This window comes from Dreissena polymorpha, chromosome 1 (assembly GCF_020536995.1).
Source record: "Dreissena polymorpha isolate Duluth1 chromosome 1, UMN_Dpol_1.0, whole genome shotgun sequence".
NCBI lineage: Eukaryota > Metazoa > Mollusca > Bivalvia > Myida > Dreissenidae > Dreissena > Dreissena polymorpha.
Genome location: NC_068355.1, coordinates 175,294,271 through 175,314,427, shown reverse-complemented (window position 1 = coordinate 175,314,427; position 20,157 = coordinate 175,294,271). Strand labels below are relative to the sequence as shown.

Here is a 20,157-nt window from a genome sequence, read left to right as displayed (position 1 = left end):
GAACGATGGGTGTCATTTTAAGAGTCATTTACTGTGGCCATAGTCGATTTGTAGTAATTAACGATGGGTGTCATTTTAAGAGTCATTTACTGTGGCCATAGTCGACTTGCAGTAATGAACGATGGTGTCATTTTAAGAGTCATTTACTGTGGCCATAGTCGACTTTGAGTAATGAACGATGGTGTTATTTTAAGAGTCATTTACTGTGGCCATATTTGACTTGCAGTAATGAACGATGGTCTCATTTTAAGAGCCATTTACTGTGGCCATAGTCGACTTTCAGAAATGAAAGATGGTGCGATTTTCAGTGTTATTTACTGTGGCCATATTCGACTTTTAGTAAAGACTATAGAATATTTATAGTCAAGAACAATAATTCGATTTTAAAATAATCTTTAGTGGTAAAGGATGAGGTGTGCTAAAGAATGCAATTTGAAATATTATTTTCTCACGCCGTGGCTAGACTTCTAGAAGGAAAGAACTAAAAAAATAGACTTTTTGTTTTAAATGTATTAGTCCGTCGGTACCGTACATATTACGAACAAACGTATTCGCTTTTAAATGTAACTTAAATCTTTTGAACATCATGCACAAACTATTTAGCGTTGAACTGTTTTGCTGAATAAAAAACAATGTTGCGTAATTTGGTGTTTCACTGCCTTTTTGCAGACAATGGAAAAGAGACATTTCAGACAATGGAAAAGAGACGTTCCCAGGATTCTCACGTGTTTTAACAAGACAACAACAACAACCGGTGTCGAAATGTCGGAAGCAGTAGTTATATCGGCCAGTAGTGAGAGAAAGGTTTTTAGTGGCATTAAAGGTACACCTACTTTAACTTAAACGTATTGGCAGATAGCAGCTCATTAATTTGTAAATTGTACATTATTCCGATCAAAACGTTAGTGTAAAATTGACGGGGCGATACATGCCATGATGTCGATCTATCTATCTATCTATATATACTGCCAAGCGCCCTTTAGAGCATTATAGGCAGAGGGACATTATCGAGTCCGTTTCCTGGGAAGAACCAGTACTAGGTGTCTATGGAGGAGATAATGAGAATGCTCCCCGAGTGGGGAGCGAACCCACGAACTCCCGATCGCTAGGCGGACACCTCATCCACTACACCACCGCGATCTTTTACACCACCGCGATCTTTTACACCACCGCGATCTTTTATATCTATAATATATCACCGCGATATCTATAATATTTAGATCGGATGTTTTTTTTATATTATCAATTACTACTTTCAACTGACCAACTCTCCAACCGCAAATATGTTAGACGCATATGCAGCACTAAACTTCAAAGTTTCTCTTTGTGTTTTTTTTTATAAATGACACTAAAATATATGGGAAAAATGAGAAATGTCCTGTAGACATCTATGAGTCGGTAATCAGGGCCCTCAATCCATTTGAGGAGAATTAGGGGGAATTTCTACATCTACATTGTACATCGCTGCAATCACGCATGATTATTATGCGACGGGTGGTGAAAGAGTAAGAATAAAGAATGAGGGACAGTAAAGTGAGAAGAGCTTGATAGTTAAAAGACAGAAGGAAAGTAAAGCAGAACACCAGCTACGTTTCGCCCTTCTCCCTCATGCCTCTCCGGCTACGGTGGCCGCTGAGAGGATTGATCCTCAACCGGCACAGCCACGAGGGGTCATTAGGAGTTACTTTGTAGCTGGAGCTGACAACTTATTCAGAATCTGGTTGTTGCTAGCCCCCGCTTGAAGGATACCAAGTCAGGGGATTCAGCAATGGAGGCTGGTAGGTTGTTCCAGGTGGCAATAATACTTGGAAAAAAGCTGTGGCGATAGTATGAAGTGGATGTCGATAATGGCAGGAACTTGATGGTGTGGTTTGCTCGTGTCCGGCTTGAGCCAGGGGAAAGGTATTTCGAGACTGGTATGTCCACGAGGTCGTTGGTTATCTTGTAGACCATTGTCAGCTTGGCTTTGGTTCTTCTGGACTCTAGAGTTTCCCACTGTAGGTGTTCGAGCATTGATGTGACGCTACTAGTATTGTGATATCTGTTCGTCACATAGCGGGCTGCTCGTCTTTGGACCATCTCCAGGTCGTGGATCTGCTCCTTATGGTATGGGCTCCACACAGTGCCGCAGTACTCTAGGTTGGGGCGAACGAGGGAAAAGTATGCTGCACTTTTTACCTCTTCGTTGCCTATCCGTAAGTTCCTGCGTAGGAAGCCAAGGGAACTGTTGCCTTTCTTGATCACTTGTTGGATATGTGGCTTCCAGGACATGTCCTTTGTTAGCTCCACCCCAAGGTATTTGGATGCGTCTTCACATGCAAGCGTGTGGCCTTTGAGGGTGTAACTGTACAGGAGTGGTGATCGCTTTCTGCACACTCGCAAAATGCAGCACTTCTCTGGGTTGAAGGACATACCCCAGAGCTTCTCCCAGTCCCATAGGCGACGGAGGTCTTCCTGAAGCACTTCACTGTCCTGCTCCGAGGATATTTCTCTGTACACTACACAGTCATCTGCGAAAAGCCTGGTCTTGGAGGAGACTGTAAGGGGTAGGTCGTTAATGTAAACAAGGAAGAGGATCGGTCCCAGAACGCTTCCCTGGGGCACTCCGCTGACTACTGGGGCGGGATCTGAGATTGCTCCGTCGACAGCAACTCTCTGTGTTCTGTCTGTAAGGAAGGCTCGGATCCATTCCAAGGTCTGGCCGCGTATGCCGTAGTGGTGCAGCTTGGTCAGCAGACGCTGGTGTGGAACTTTGTCGAACGCTTTGCTGAAGTCCAGAATGGCAAGGTCATGTTGTTTCCCTTTGTCTAGTGACTTCAGGAGTTCGTCCGACAGAGTTAGGAGTTGCGTTTCACAGCTCCGCCTCCTTCTGAATCCATGCTGACCGTCAGTAAGGATATTGTTCCTGTCCAGGTGTCCCATGACATTGCTGACAATGATATGCTCCAGCATTTTACAGCATATGCAGGTGAGTGATACTGGGCGATAGTTGCTTGCTTTGTACCTGTCTCCCTTTTTGAATATCGCAGACACTGTAGCAGTCTTCCATATATCTGGGATGGATCCAGCTGACAGGCACTTTTGGTATATGAGGGAGAGGTATGGGGCGCACTCGTTTGCCAGTTCTTTTAGTACCCTTGCTGGGAGAATATCTGGGCCCGATGCCTTTTGGGGGTTAAGCTTCATCAGCAGCTTCATCACTCCTTGGGTTGTAACCTCGATATGTGGCATGGTTGGTGCCGGTTCCCCATCTGGTGTTGGGTTGGCATTACAGTCCTCGTCGTTGGTGAACACTGACTGATATTGTCGGTTCAGTATGTTGGCCTTGTCTAGTGGGTCGCTGTATAGCCTGCCATTTTCTTTCAAGGGTGCAACTCCAGAGTTGTCCTTCCTAGTTGACTTTATGAAGTTCCAAAACCTCTTCTGCTTGTTGGCTTTCTGGTCTTCTTCTTGGTCGCCTACTTCTATGAGGTTCTCGATGTATTTCCAATAAGCCTGCCTCTCTAGTCGCTGAGAGGTAGCTTTGGCCTGGAGATAGCTTTGACGATCTTTTGACTTTCCTGTCGCTTTTTGTCGGGCGAAGAGTTTATTTCTCTTCCTGTGGAGGACCTTGGTGTTTCGCTTTTGGGGGGATTTTTTTACTCACTCTCATTATTACATTTGTACAGGTTTGCACTATATTCTTTTCTTTTCATAATTTAGTATGTTTGACAAGATTAAATTGAAATAGAATTGAGATAAAATAATCATGAGACACATCTTATAAAAATATTTATTTTTATTTTATTTTTTTTATTTCAAAGGGAATTTTTCCCCTCAAAAGGGGAAAAAAGTATACTTTTCAGGTGGGGGACTGCGGCCGAAATTTTCCCGCAGATTTGATAGATTGAGGGCCCTGGTAATATGTTACAAACTTTGGAACTACTATTAACATTAAATATAACAAATTGTACCTTATGATATCATTATATCTACAACTTAAATATTTGGGAATGGTCTGAAATGATCATGTAATATCAATGAAAAATAATAGTCCCCAGTTAACCCCGTCCTCATAAGCATTCACAGAACCGATTGGACGGCTAAAATTACAGCAGGGCTTTCCTTTGACCCGAGCTCCCGGGTTTTGACGCTTGAAAATTACAGAATACCCTAGTTTGACTCTTGAGAAAATTACGTCATGCGTCACATTTGACCCAGGGCAATGTACCGACTTGCGTCAAAGAGATCAAAAGTTATTAAGAGTAATCAATAATTGGCTTGGGGCGGAGTATCTTTTGGTAGACGCTAACCTATATCGCCCGTTTGAAGCACAAGTCCGCCCAGTAAGCGGAGTTTTGCCCATTGAGAAATGTAATAATGACCAATTAAAACACTGCTGGTTCGATGACGCGTGTATCAACGTTCCATTATTTATCTGAGCGTTTGTTATCAGCTGTTTGCAGAAACGACATGTATTCAACCCACCAAAACAGAATGGACTCACCCGCGTCAGTTTTAATAATATCCAATATATAATGATAACATCCCTATCCACAATATTTTGAGAAATACTTCCACAATATGTCAGAATGTATTTCCAATGCTGAATACAGTGTACCCAACCCTGTTTTATTCCATGTTTGCTCCGTTCAAAGACGCACGAAAGTTATGCTGGCATATGTACTGTCTACAAAGTAAATTTACACGCTTTGCATCAGAGTTGCTAATAATAACCATAGAACTGGTATAACTGACCGTGTGGCAAAGTGACAAATTTGGATGCTGCATCTGCTAATTGATTACAACATAGGTGTAATAATTTACCATTTGAGACGGCATAGAAAATCGGCGTGTTTGTCGCACGTCCTCGGTAAAGATGGCCTATGAAATAATTAAATCCGGATTTGAGCCGTCCAGGGTCGATTTTGAGATGATAGGAAATCCAATTAGTTAGTTTAAGGAGGTATTTTGATGGTAAACGGCTGGCACTGACATGAGAAGTAACTGACGAAACATCTTTTTGTTTTGTTTTAAAACATCTTCGCTTCTTTCCCAAAACCGTACCATTCTACGAACGTTGCTATAGTTGTCTGCCAACTATAAATTATCTATTAGCAAAGTAAAGCACTGCAATATCATACTTAAAACAATATGTCAACCGAATTATATATTAATTGCGTATTTGCTAGGTTACTTATTACTGGCTTTCATTTTCTGCAGACAAACAAAACACATATCTTATTTCATTCGCAAACGACGTATCTCTACCCGTTTTCGGATACGGGATGGTTCGTCGATTTTAATTTATTTCCAACGGTCTTTATAACATTTTTTATAGAATGACAAATACACATGCCGTGTTACGGATGGTCTGATTGATAAAATTTTGCATTGTACTGGCAAGAAATTGCACATAGAAAGAAAATAAAGAATAACAATAAGCAAGGGCTGGAGGGGCTTTGCCCTCTATTCCCTTTATCCTACGGTCTCTGAATCTCTGCTTAATTTTCCGTATTTCGAATTTGGGACAATTGACACCCCTGATATATATTACATGTATGTCACTACAAGTGCGAGTGTATTTTTCACAATGTTGGTCACAATGTATGTTTGCATTATCTCTTTTATTGACTGGAATATATTAAGAAATAAATGTTTAGATATTTGTAAATTTGTTGCTTTATATATATATATATATCTCAGTAATTCGCTTTAAGTACAAAAGATCATTGACTCTCCTGCATTATTATTATGACTCATACAAATTTGATTTTGACTCTTGAAAATTTGGTCCCAAGAGTCATTGACTCTTGAGATTGGAGGTCTAAGGAAAGCCCTGTTACAGTCTGGTAACTAGAAAATAATCTGCAAATTTCTCATTACACATCTTTGACAGAACACATAACTTAAATGTGTTGCTTGTCAAATTAACTTTGGCTGCCTGGGTATTTGCTAACAAAATAATGTTGATCCAAATAGACCAGTAGACCAGTGCATGGTGGCAAATGACACCTTAATGTGCGCTGGTAGCGATATAATGACAATTCATGTCTGGTTGCCTTTACAAAGACAATGTAACTCAGCAAAGGGAGTGTTGAAAATTAAAGAAGATAATTCCACTCCCTGCGCTCTGCCCTTGTATGGGATCTCTAGACGCCACAAGCTGTCGACCTGAAACCCCAGAATGGTTTCCCCAACATGTTGAGTGTACTGGGTACAGCTGTCCTTCGACACTTCCATTATCTTCATCAGGCCAACCTCTCGAAATCCTGACCTGTATCTCTACCCAAGGTCCGCCACGCCCTTCCTCTGCGCTGCCACCTCTGCTGTCCCCGTCCCTCTTTTGGCGATGTAGTGAAACCACTATCTACATGTACCTACAGAAAATTACCATTCAACTTAGTGATCCTTCAAAGTTCTGGGAGTCAGGGAAGTCAGCAGGAGAGGAATTCTGCTTAGTAATTCTTCGGAGTCTTCAAGAAAATCTTCTGCAAGTGACCGTCCCCCCAATGGCGACGTGCATGTGCCAGCTGCTGATCGAGCTCTGTTCAGCTAATGATGCAAGTTACCTTGATTTTTTGGACAATCACCATTTTCTTTTTAATCATTGTTTCTTTTCAACTTGAATCACAAGCTGAAAGATTAAATTGCCATTGGCCATTTTGTCGATCGGAAATGCTAAAATATAATATCTTGACTTTGAAATAAAATTTAAAAAGTACGCTTTAAATAATTTAATTAAACAAAAAGATTTAAGTTGTTTTTGTTGCTTTTTGTCACTTGTTTGTCGCATATTCACTGCTGAAATTTGTGTTATTAATTGCATGCGTATTCAAAATACACGTAAATGTTTGTAAATAAAAATTATGATCACAATGATCACATCATTTGTGTCCTCAATTTGCTTATGATGAGTTTATTTTTTCACCATCAAAATAAACAGTATTTAAATATTTCATTAGCATGCAGTTTTCTTTGTACATGAAGTTTTCTTGCTACACATTCAAATCATACTTTTCTAGCTGCATCATTCGAAAATATGTCTTAAGGCGCATTGGCTAGGGTAGCTAAAGCCATTTCTGTGCAGTTGCACAAGGTTTTGAGATCTGGTTATGTATCTTCTGACCTACAGTAGTTTTTGTTGCTCATCTTGAAAGCAATGTTGTGTTTAACGTTTATCGATAGTCCATTGTGTCTTCCCTGAAAGATTTAAAGTACCTAGACACATACACAATTATACTCAAAATGATCAACACAAACAGTTTTGTTGTTTTCTGTTGAATTTTAGCGAACTTTGATAAATTATTTCTGATTGTGATATTTGTTCACAATAAACTTTGTTTTACTTTAATATCATTATAAAAAATAATGAAATGGAATTGATATGAATGTTAAAATAAAATTAAATAAAAAAATAAAAAGTTTTTCTTTAAAAAAAATTTGGCTTCATTTTTCTGTTCTTTTTCCGTTCATCTGATGAAGGAAAGGACGGAATGAACTGTGCTGCGAAAAAATACGACTTCACTGACGTAGCATGTAGTTGACTAGTTTAATCATTTATATACTTACCGCGACATATATAGCTTTAAATAGTTTTTTGCCTTTTTATATGTACGATCGTTTCAAAATTATTTAATTTGACACGATATTCATATAATGTGTAAATTTGTAAATGATGGAAGTTCAAGAACTGAAACAGCGCCACGAATAATTTCTCGGCGTAAGATGCGGCAGTTATCAGGTTTTGGGTCATCAGCAAAACTAGCTTGTAAAACTTGCTCTTAACCTTAGTTGTTGAAAAGCCAACAACTAAAAAGTATAATTTTTCGTAAATGGGACGTAAAAAAATCCCAATTGAAGGTTTGCATTTTTAATTTTTTAAAGTCTGAACATGTCATTCATCTCCAATTCCAGCTCCATAAGTTGAAGCTTAGTAAATATAATTTTGAAATCATTTGTACATGTGTTATCAATTTTGAGTATTTTTAAGCATAAATCAACAATATTAATTTGCCCATTTTAGTCAAAAAGATATTTCCCAATCCAAATGGCCCCATCCCAAAATGTTGGAAAGAAACACTGCTCCGTGTCGTCCATATGTTATTTGAGGAAACATTGTCATGCTAAATAAGGCTCTAAGGGGGATGGTAGTTTTTTGTATGTCTAAAGTTGTTTATAGTGAAACATTGTGAGTACTTTTCTTCGCATTTTTTGTTCAACCTGAATGACACTTGCTGAGTACAAATAAGGTTACCATATCTTTATTGAGTTTACTCAATTAGTTTTAATATCATCTTCAAACATCGTGACAATCTTTATGAGGATAATTTTTTAACCTTAGTTCAAAGTTTTGTACTTTCGTGATCACAGATTGTCAATTGTCTGTCTTCAGTTGTGCATCATGAATATTTGCCTTGTTAATACTGTAGAGGCCACATTTATTATCAAATCTTCATGAAACCTTGTCAGAAGATTTGTCCCAATGATATCTTGGAAGAGTTTAAAAATGGTTAAGGTCTGTTGAAAAACATGGCCGCCAGGGGGCCATTTGTTGTTCATTCTTCATGAAACTTGGTTAGAACATTTGTTCTATTGATATCTTGGGCTGCAAAGAACAGGTCATTTTTTAATCTCAATATTTGGCTGATTTCTTATATATTTTTAGGTAGTTTGTTCCATTCCAGTGAGTTTTCAGGGAGTTATTGCCCCTGAAATAAAAATTTGTTTCGAACAATTAACACATAGATTGACAAAGCACGTCAACAGAGAGCATCCATCAGTTTCACTGATATTCTTGTTAAAATCTATTGAAATCCCTGCATGTTACGACCAACATGGATTTTAACATAACTTGATCCTCATGCTTATCATAAATGACAGAATTGATGAAATATTGATCATATGAGTCACTTTATCTGGACTTTACCTGACTTTTCATCTGCTGGTATGTATTGGTAATGTGGAGACATTTTGGAAGTGTTCGATACCTTCACTAATCATCTTTTCCTGTTATTTATTGGAATGGACTCCAAATATTCTTTGGTCCTGTATCATTTCATCTTTGGTTATATCAGGATAATCATAATCATTGATTAATCCTTTACCACCTAGATATGTACTTTAACGCATGTGTAGTCCTTTAGAAAGTAACATTTAATAAATGGACTTTCCTTCTAGATCAAAGTTTTAAAGGTTCCAGTTCAAACCCTTAGATACTGATGAGCAGTAAACAGTAAAAAACCTGAACAGACTGCGAGTTAATCGCAGGCTGTTCTGGTTTTATGCTGTTTGCACATAGCCATTTTCAATTAGCTTCTAAGTGGGAAAGAGTTAATAATCACAAAACTGTATCAATTCGATCAAATGTTTCTCCATCCTCTTGTAATCTTTTCTTGAAAACAGTTGTAAAGGAGTAAATGTTGTTAGATTTGGATTTGCAATTTTGTTCAAATTGATCAAAACAATGTTTAAAGCATTTTTGCTAGTCATTAATTAGTGTCCAGTACTATAAAGTGAATGTCCATTTTCGTCAACCAATTACAATAAATAATAACACTTTGTTTCTTTCTCTATTGCTTTTAATGGACCTTTAAACATGAAATCACAGTGTGACAGTGTGATTTCAATGCATGGTGTTAGTTTGAAAATAAGCAGCATTTTACAATGAGCACAAATTAATAAAATCCTGGAAATTTATTAATATTTATGTATTAAAATAAAATATTGTTTGCTTTTGTCCGACATTGTTAACTTCTGACATGATGTTGAAGTCTAGCCAGTGTAATTAATAGAATGTTAGACGTATGTGGCTACATTTTTATCATTCATACCCATGCTTCAAGTGTAAAAAAAAGTAGCATCATCAAAAAATTACAATATAACCAGCAGAAACAACTCTTGCATGTCTAGTAAAAAGGAGTGTTCAGTATAACACAGTAATGTCCCTTAAATAATTGCTTGGCGACATGTAACAATGGTTCTAATGTGCTGTCTGTTGTTTGTTTTCAAAACCTGTTGATCAGCTTAATTGAAATGTGTGCCTTAATTTTAAATGTCAAGGTCACTTAGTACGTTTTACACATTGAGCATGGTGTCTGCTCTCTAATCAAGTAGTTTTCATCCGATCTTCACCACACTTGGTCAGAAATTGTATCTAGATGATGTGTAATCAAGTTCGAACATGGGCCATGCCGGGTCAAAAACAAGGTCAAGGGTGCATTTTAAACATTGTGCATGGTGTCCGCTATTTTTTGTAGACAACATGCAAAATATTCTGTGTCAATGCGGCATGTGGGGGTATTCGTCACGTCTGTGACAAAGCTCTAGATTTAAATTTCAAGTGCAGGTAGCAAAGTTGCGTGACTTCATTCAGTAAGGCGTAAAAGGGGGATATAGTCTGTTTAGGAAAAATTAAATAAAAAAATAAAAAGTTTTTCTTTAAAAAAAATTGGCTTGATTTTTCTGTTCTTTTTCCGTTCATCTGATGAAGGAAAGGACGGAATGAACTGTGCTGCGAAAAAATACGACTTCACTGACGTAGCATGTAGTTGACTACATGTAGTTTAATCATTTATATACTTACCGCGACATATATAGCTTTAAATAGTTTTTTGCCTTTTTATATGTACGATCGTTTCAAAATTATTTAATTTGACACGATATTCATATAATGTGTAAATTTGTAAATGATGAAAGTTCAAGAACTGAAACAGCGCCACGAATAATTTCTCGGCGTAAGATGCGGCAGTTATCAGGTTTTGGGTCATCAGCAAAACTAGCTTGTAAAACTTGCTCTTAACCTTAGTTGTTGAAAAGCCAACAACTAAAAAGTATAATTTTTCGTAAATGGGACGTAAAAAAATCCCAATTGAAGGTTTGCATTTCTAGTTTTTTAAAGTCTGAACATGTCATTCATCTCCAATTCCAGCTCCATAAGTTGAAGCTTAGTAAATATAATTTTGAAATCATTTGTACATGTGTTATCAATTTTGAGTATTTTTAAGCATAAATCAACAATATTAATTTGCCCATTTTAGTCAAAAAGATATTTCCCAATCCAAATGGCCCCATCCCAAAATGTTGGAAAGAAACACTGCTCCGTGTCGTCCATATGTTATTTGAGGAAACATTGTCATGCTAAATAAGGCTCTAAGGGGGATGGTAGTTTTTTGTATGTCTAAAGTTGTTTATAGTGAAACATTGTGAGTACTTTTCTTCGCATTTTTTGTTCAACCTGAATGACACTTGCTGAGTACAAATAAGGTTACCATATCTTTATTGAGTTTACTCAATTAGTTTTAATATCATCTTCAAACATCGTGACAATCTTTATGAGGATAATTTTTTAACCTTAGTTCAAAGTTTTGAACTTTCGTGATCACAGATTGTCAATTGTCTGTCTTCAGTTGTGCATCATGAATATTTGCCTTGTTAATACTGTAGAGGCCACATTTATTGTCAAATCTTCATGAAACCTTGTCAGAAGATTTGTCCCAATGATATCTTGGACGAATTTAAAAATGGTTAAGGTCTGTTGAAAAACATGGCCGCCAGGGGGCCATTTGTTGTTCATTCTTCATGAAACTTGGTTAGAACATTTGTTCTATTGATATCTTGGGCTGCAAAGAACAGGTCATTTTTTTATCTCAATATTTGGCTGATCTCTTATATATTTTTTAGGTAGTTTGTTCCATTCCAGTGAGTTTTCAGGGAGTTATTGCCCCTGAAATAAAAATTTGTTTCGAACAATTAACACATAGATTGACAAAGCACGTCAACAGAGAGCATCCATCAGTTTCACTGATATTCTTGTTAAAATCTATTGAAATCCCTGCATGTTACGACCAACATGGATTTTAACATAACTTGATCCTCATGCCAGTGAATTTTTTTGCTCAAATTTACAGCCGAATTTCGGTTGCTTCCCAATCGCAAAAATACATGTTTTTTCCCAAAATTCTGACCAAAATTTCCCAAAAAAAGCCCAACTTAAAAAAAAAAAAAAAAATTTTTTTTTTTTTTTTTTTTTTTTTTAAAGAAGTCTCATATAACTTAACAGGGCTCGAATTTAATTTTTTTTTCTACTTGCAAAACATTGCGAGCAGCTTTAATACCGACTCGCAAAATCAAAAACATTCTCGCAAATTTTGCTGGACACATAATTTAATATCGTTTTTTGTATTCAACAGTTAACTTTGCTTTATCTATCGTATTGTTATTTCCATCTGTGGGCAAAAAGAAACTACATGTTATTTTTCGCTTCGACGCCATGTATGTTCAAGTTCAATGAACAAGTGTGAATTAGTTGACTGTTTAACGTTCTTTGTACCAATACCATCCTCGTATCTGTACTATAAGTATACCAGTCTATATACAAGGTGCGCGTTTCCGCATACGGGTATTAGGACGTTCTATGACCTATGGTTTAGCGTTCAGGACGTCGAACGCATTTAGCAATAATACTGTTTTTTTTTCACTATTTCTCTACTCGCAAAAAATTACTAGTGGCTGAAAACTTAACTCGCAATCTGTATTTTTCACTCGCATTTTGCGAGTGTGCGAGTGTTAATTTCGAGCCCTGCTTAATTATGATTTCTTAAATCTAGGTCTCAACTTTATTTTTTAAACATCTTACAAAATATATAACTTGAATTTAGTCATTTTTGTCCATAAATCATTCCCAAACTTGCCACTTTTATTGATTAAAAAAAAAACAATTTGACCAGACTCCTTTTCTAGAAAACTCCCTGAACATGCACTTAAAAACAATATCACTTCTGTTACTTATAATCCTATTTATAATGCTTAATTTTTCCTAATTTCATGGTTTATCGCGCTATTTTTCCCAATTTCACGGTTTATCGCGCTAATTTTCCCAATTCAAAAGGCACAGGCTGTAACAAATTAAAGCAAAAAAAATCACTGCATGCTTATCATAAATGACAGAATTGATGAAATATTGATCATATGAGTCACTTTATCTGGACTTTACCTGACTTTTCATCTGCTGGTATGTATTGGTAATGTGGAGACATTTTGGAAGTGTTCGATACCTTCACTAATCATCTTTTCCTGTTATTTATTGGAATTGACTCCAAATATTCTTTGGTCCTGTATCATTTCATCTTTGGTTATATCAGGATAATCATAATCATTGATTAATCCTTTACCACCTAGATATGTACTTTAACGCATGTGTAGTCCTTTAGAAAGTAACATTTAATAAATGGACTTTCCTTCTAGATCAAAGTTTTAAAGGTTCCAGTTCAAACCCTTAGATACTGATGAACAGTAAAAAACCTGAACAGACTGCGAGTTAATCGCAGGCTGTTCTGGTTTTATGCTGTTTGCACATAGCCATTTTCAATTAGCTTCTAAGTGGGAAAGAGTTAATAATCACAAAACTGTATCAATTCGATCAAATGTTTCTCCATCCTCTTGTAATCTTTTCTTGAAAACAGTTGTAAAGGAGTAAATGTTGTTAGATTTGGATTTGCAATTTTGTTCAAATTGATCAAAACAATGTTTAAAGCATTTTTGCTAGTCATTAATTAGTGTCCAGTACTATAAAGTGAATGTCCATTTTCGTCAACCAATTACAATAAATAATAACACTTTGTTTCTTTCTCTATTGCTTTTAATGGACCTTTAAACATGAAATCACAGTGTGACAGTGTGATTTCAATGCATGGTGTTAGTTTGAAAATAAGCAGCATTTTACAATGAGCACAAATTAATAAAATCCTGAAAATTTATTAATATTTATGTATTAAAATAAAATATTGTTTGCTTTCATCCGACATTGTTAACTTCTGACATGATGTTGAAGTCTAGCCAGTGTAATTAATAGAATGTTAGACGTATGTGGCTACATTTTTATCATTCATACCCATGCTTCAAGTGTAAAAAAAAGTAGCATCATCAAAAAATTACAATATAACCAGCAGAAACAACTCTTGCATGTCTAGTAAAAAGGAGTGTTCAGTATAACACAGTAATGTCCCTTAAATAATTGCTTGGCGACATGTAACAATGGTTCTAATGTGCTGTCTGTTGTTTGTTTTCAAAACCTGTTGATCAGCTTAATTGAAATGTGTGCCTTAATTTTAAATGTCAAGGTCACTTAGTACGTTTTACACATTGAGCATGGTGTCTGCTCTCTAATCAAGTAGTTTTCATCCGATCTTCACCACACTTGGTCAGAAATTGTATCTAGATGATGTGTAATCAAGTTCGAACATGGGCCATGCCGGGTCAAAAACAAGGTCAAGGGTGCATTTTAAACATTGTGCATGGTGTCCGCTATTTTTTGTAGACAACATGCAAAATATTCTGTGTCAGTGCGGCATGTGGGGGTATTCGTCACGTCTGTGACAAAGCTCTAGATTTAAATTTCAAGTGCAGGTAACAAAGTTGCGTGACTTCATTCAGTAAGGCGTAAAAGGGGGATATAGTCTGTTTAGGGATCAACAGATACCGCCTTTAATTGCCACTTAATTAAGGAGCAATCTGATGGTCTCCCTTAAAACATATCCTGGTTCTAACAGGAAATGGACTGGCGATGACTTTATTATAAGTTGTGTTTGAAATTAATTTCTTTTTTGTTGGGGGGGGGGGGGTGTAAAATAAACCATCCTAACAACCCCCCCCACCCTCTTGTATGAAGGCCATGTTAGTGTATTGATAATAAGACTTGGCCTTTGTTATGGATATGTAAATCACAGCTGGATCCTGTGGTGCAAGATTGTTAAAGTCAATTACCTTGAAAAAAGTATCCTTTTTCCACACAAATATTATTATATATATACATTGTATATATTCAACTTCACCTAGCTGGGAGCAATAATCCCATCTACCAAAGCTGTGACATAATTAAGGGAGAAACCAATTCAGTTTCTTACTTTGTACGACCATTATTTCTGCAATAATGACATAATGTACATTCAACAAATGGTTTGTGCGCTTTCTGGCAGAACAAAGGCCTCGATTTTCATGATTTTGAATTGAAATAAAAATATACATATTGTTAACTTTATGACCACTGATAATTTCAAGTAATTTTAAATTAACTCCTTCTCACAGATAGATTTTGCAGTAATTACATCTTTATAGATTGTGAAGAAAAATTGTTAATACGCAAATGTGTCTTTGTTGTGAAGTTGGCAAAAAAATAATTAAATGTAGACCGCAACATTTTTTTGGGTAGCGACAACAATGGTGAGTCAGTTGGGTTATCCCATACAAACAGTTTTTTAAGGTAGGCATAAGTAATTAGTAATAATTATGGTACTGACTTGTCTTACGATGCCATTTGTGGCTTTCTTAATGAAATTCATTTATTTCTAAGATGGTGATTCTTATTATTAAAATATATAGTAAAGTCACCTTCCCAAGGCAGATCTTGTGTTACTTGGTTGCATGGATCTGCTCTTTGGTAGGTCGAAGCATCTTTACATAAGTTTTCAAGTTCAAGATTTCTGTTACATTTTTAGCTCATCTATTTTTTGAAAAATATTATGAGCTATTGTCATCACGTTGGCGTTGGCGTCCGGTTAAGTTTTTACGTTTAGGTCCACTTTTCTCAGAAAGTATCAATGCTATTGCATTCAAACTTGGTACACTTACTAACTATCATGAGGGGACTGGGCAGGCAAAGTTAGATAACTCTGGCGTGCATTTTGACAGAATTATGTGCCCTTTTTATACTTAGAAAATTGAAAATTTTGGTTAAGTTTTGCGTTTAGGTCCACTTTTCTCAGAAAGTATCAATGCTATTGCATTCAAACTTGGTACACTTACTTACTATCATGAGGGGACTGGGCAGGCAAAGTAAGTTAACTCTGGCGTGCATTTTGACAGAATTATGTGCCCTTTTTACTCTTAGAAAATTGAAAATTTTGGTTAAGTTTTGTGTTTAGGTCCATTTTATTCCTTAAGTATCAAAACTATTGCTTTCATACTTGCAACACTTACTAACTATCATAAGGGGACTGTGCAGGCAAAGTAATGTAACTCTGACTGGCATTTTGACAGAATTATGTGCCCTTTTTATACTTAGAAAATTGAAAATTTGGTTAAGTTTTGTGTTTAGGTCCACTTTATTCCTACAGTATCAAAGCTATTGCTTTCATACTTGCAACACTTATTAACTATCATAAGGGGACCGTGCAGGCAAAGTTATGTAACTCTGACTGGCATTTGGACGGAATTATGGACCCTTTATACTTAGAAAATTGAAAATTTGGTTAAGATTTGTGTTTTGGTCCACTTTACCCCTAAAGTATCATAGATATTGCTTTCATACTTGGAACACTCACAAACTATCATAAGGGTACAGTAAAAGGACAAGTTGCATAACTCTGGTTGTCATTGTTACGGAATTATGGCCCTTTTTTGACTTAGTAACTTTGAATATATGGTTAAATTTTGTGTTTCGATCCATTTTACTTCTTAAGTATCAAGGCTATTGCTTTCAAACTTCAAATACTTTCATGCTATCATGAGGTTACTGTACCTGGCAAGTTGAATTTTACCTTGACCTTTGAATGACCTTGACTCTCAAGGTCAAATTATTAAATATTGCTAAAATTGCCATAACTTCTTTATTTATGATTAGATTTGATTGATACTTTGACAAAACTACTCTTACCTGACATACCACAATAGACTCCACCCAAACCATCCCCGTGCCCTCCCCCCTCCCCCCCCCCCCACCCCCCCCCCCCCCCACCCCCCCCCCCCCCCCCGATTATTTTTTTTTTTTTCGCTTTTTTGGAAGATAATGTAATAAATGTCCACAACCCCACACTATACACCCCGCTTCACTCCACCCCTCCCTCCTTTGTGATTGAAAATAAGAGTCCCTTCACCTTTCAAAAGATAATAGATGAGCGGTCTGCACCCGCAAGGCGGTGCTCTTGTTTTTCCTTTATTATAAAGGACTGGAAACGGCATTTTCTCAATAGGGAAAACCTTAAAAAAATCCCAATTGCTGTCTGAAAAAAGTTTTTTTATGCCCCCTTTGCAAGAAAAGGGGGCATATAGTGATCGGACTGTCCGTCTTTCCGTCACACTTTGCATTTAGGTTTCGAAAAATGCTCATAACTTCTATGTCCCTTGAGATATAACCTTCATATTTGGTATGCATGTGTATATGGACAAGGCCTTTCCATTCGCACAATATTTTTTTTACCCCTGTGACCTTGACCTTGAACTAAGGTCCGCGTTTTGGTTTCTAATTCTGCGTTTAGGTATCAAAAAATGCTCATAACTTCTATGTCCCTTGAGATATAACCTACATATATGGTATGCATTTGTATATAGACAAGGCCTTTCCATACGCACAAAAATTTGTACCTCTGTGACCTTGACCTTGATTATATGACTGAAATTCTTTTGAAGAGGCAAGAAATCTAAACAAATTGTTTCAGGCCCCAGAAGAACTGCCCATCAGATTCCTGATGAGATTGTGACCAACCCCAGGCTGCAGGCTGCCATCAAACAGGTTATAAGTTTGTTAACTCTTTCAGTGCTGGATCCGAATTTTGAAGGCCTTTACAAACAATTTGGATCATGATGAGACGCCACAGAACATGGCGTCTCATAAGGATCCAAACTGTTTGCTATGCTTGTAGAATTCTTTGAACAAAATAGAAGAAAATGCTAATTTTAGAAATTCAGCAGACTACATTTTAGCAGACGACAAATTTCGCAGCATGCAAAGGGTTAAGGTTGTCAATGTTATAAGCTTATGTTAATGTTATTTTACAATGCCTTCATGTTATAAGACATTTCAAAAATATTATTAATTAGTTGGGTAAATAGATGCACCTTTGTTCATTAGAAATCAAATACTCTTCATCTTAAGCAATATCATTTATTTTCAGTTGCCTGACAACTATAACTTTGAAATACCAAAAACCATATGGAGGATAAAACAAGCGAATTCCAAAAGAGGTAATTGCATTATTTTTCAGAAAGCACTTCGTTATCTAAATGTTTCATCATGCAGCATTGCTGTTAATTGCGTTAGTCCTAGTACTGTAGTAGTCATGCAAGGTATCTCAAAAGGATGCAATGCTTTTAAATTGTCTTGTTTAACCCTTTCAGTGCAGGAATTGAATTTTAAAGGCCTTTGCAAACAGTTTGGATCCAGATGAGACGCCACGGAACGTGGCGTCTCATCAGGATCCAAACTGTTTGCTATTCTGATAGTATTCTTTGAAAAAAATCAAAGAAAATGCTAATTTTAGAAATTCAGCAGACGACATTTTAGCAGACGACAAATTTCCCAGCATGCAAAGGGTTAAAGTAGGATTATGATAACAAACATTGATTCTTGGCTTTGCAAATTAAAACCATCAAGGTATGCATAAATCTCAAAGCTTCAGCTATAACTGCCATTATAGAATCAACAGGCTTTACAATAATTAAAAAAGCCTTTAGCATTAAGAAAGCCTGAGTTTCATTATTTGACTGAGAGGCCTTGTTGTCCAAATAATTGTACACAGGAGGAACCTTTGACAAGTTCTGATACGGGGGTGTTACAGGGTACCTGTTTCAAACGTCTAATTAACTAGATTAAGAGGCCTTCAAAAAAACATAATATTAATTACCAATACATTTATGTAGAAAGTTGTTTGTATTATGCCATTTAGTCTCACAAACCTGAAGCTGTGTCAAAGAAACTTTTAAATCTTTTCAGTGGCATTGCAATTCCCTGAAGGACTTCTGCTTTATGCCTGCACGATAGCGGATATCATTGAAGAGTAAGTTATTATATATCATATAAGGAATTGTAGAGACTTAAACAGGTGTACAGAGAGAATTGAAATAAATCTTAACTACATAAATAACAATTGGTAATATATTTTATTCAGTGATCATATTATTTTATGTTTTGTCAGTCCTAAACCGATTGGGGTCATGAAAGACCGATTGAAAATCCCAAACAGTCAGCCCGATTCTGTTTGCTAAAATTCCCTTGTCATGAAATCCTTTGCAAGTTACATACACAGTGTACATGCTAACACACCCTAATTACATTCTAATCTCAATTAGTGTGATAAACCAATCGCTGTAGTCTCTTAACCGGTCAGGACCAGTTTATTTAACGTCAGCCGACTAGTATCAGAGTATGGCCCCAAGCAGCGAAGATTTGCGCGGTTGTGTATTAGTTATGCGTAAAAAAAACACGTGTCCATATCAATCGATAATTTCACTGGCTTATACCTAGCACACTAATCGGTCCGTAATGTGTACTCGTCCACAATAAAATTGTTGGCAGTTGCTTCGGAGATGAAAACCTCAATGTTATCCTGGTGGAAATTGTGCATTTCATGCATGATAAAGTAATATCAAAACATTAATTTCTACGCGTAATTGAAATTAAAAAACACAAACAAGTTTTAACTTTATCGTTATGGTCGTTAAGATGATTAATTATTGAAACAATTACTAAACCATTTACTAATTAAATTAAATGCGAATCGTGTATTAGATGGGCATATTATACGATTCTACGTTGATATGCGCTCCTGTCGCTTACATAATTTTAACAAGATGGCAGGCAATACAGAAAATAAATTGTGACTCTCTGCAAAAATGGCAAATAACAATCAAATAAACGTTGGAGATCATTCATTTTTAAGGGATTAATGAAATACAAATAAATGCACATGATAACGAACGATGCATACAAGGTTTTAGATACCAACAGCATATTCATTAGTAATCTACTCAGTGGATACATGTTATGGAAACGAGTGTAATTTTTTATATACTTTTTCCCAATTTAAATCCAGACCGATTGATGTTGCTGGAAAATATGATCCCTGGTTTTATTACCTTAGCTATTGATTCTGCCTATACTGACATCATATATGACAAAGCTTTCTATTCTGCAAATACTGATATGTATGAATAGCTATATATTCTGCCTATACTGATATCATATATAACATAGCTATCAATTCTTCATATACTGATATCATGTATGACATAGATACTATTTGGCCAATACTGACATCATGTATGGCATAGCTATCCATTCTTTATAAACTGATATCATGTATGACAAAGCTATCCATTCTTCATTTCTTGATATCATGTATGACATAGCTATCCATTCTTCATTTGCTGATATCATGTATGACATAGCTATCCATTCTCTATATG

The 20,157-nt window shown here is 36.3% G+C and overlaps 1 protein-coding gene across 1 annotated transcript in view; it reads left to right on the top strand.

Annotated features, from left to right (window-relative positions):
• The first annotated feature begins 726 nt into the window (after positions 1-726).
• Positions 727-20,157, top strand: part of LOC127862556 (2-(3-amino-3-carboxypropyl)histidine synthase subunit 1-like) — a 42,124-nt gene continuing 22,693 nt past the window's right edge. Inside the window, exons 1-4 of the mRNA XM_052401732.1 lie at positions 727-823; positions 17,412-17,485; positions 17,868-17,937; positions 18,686-18,749. Of these exons, the coding sequence (XP_052257692.1) occupies positions 763-823; positions 17,412-17,485; positions 17,868-17,937; positions 18,686-18,749 (269 nt within the window). The 5' untranslated portion in view covers positions 727-762. The remainder of the gene's footprint in view (positions 824-17,411; positions 17,486-17,867; positions 17,938-18,685; positions 18,750-20,157) is intronic.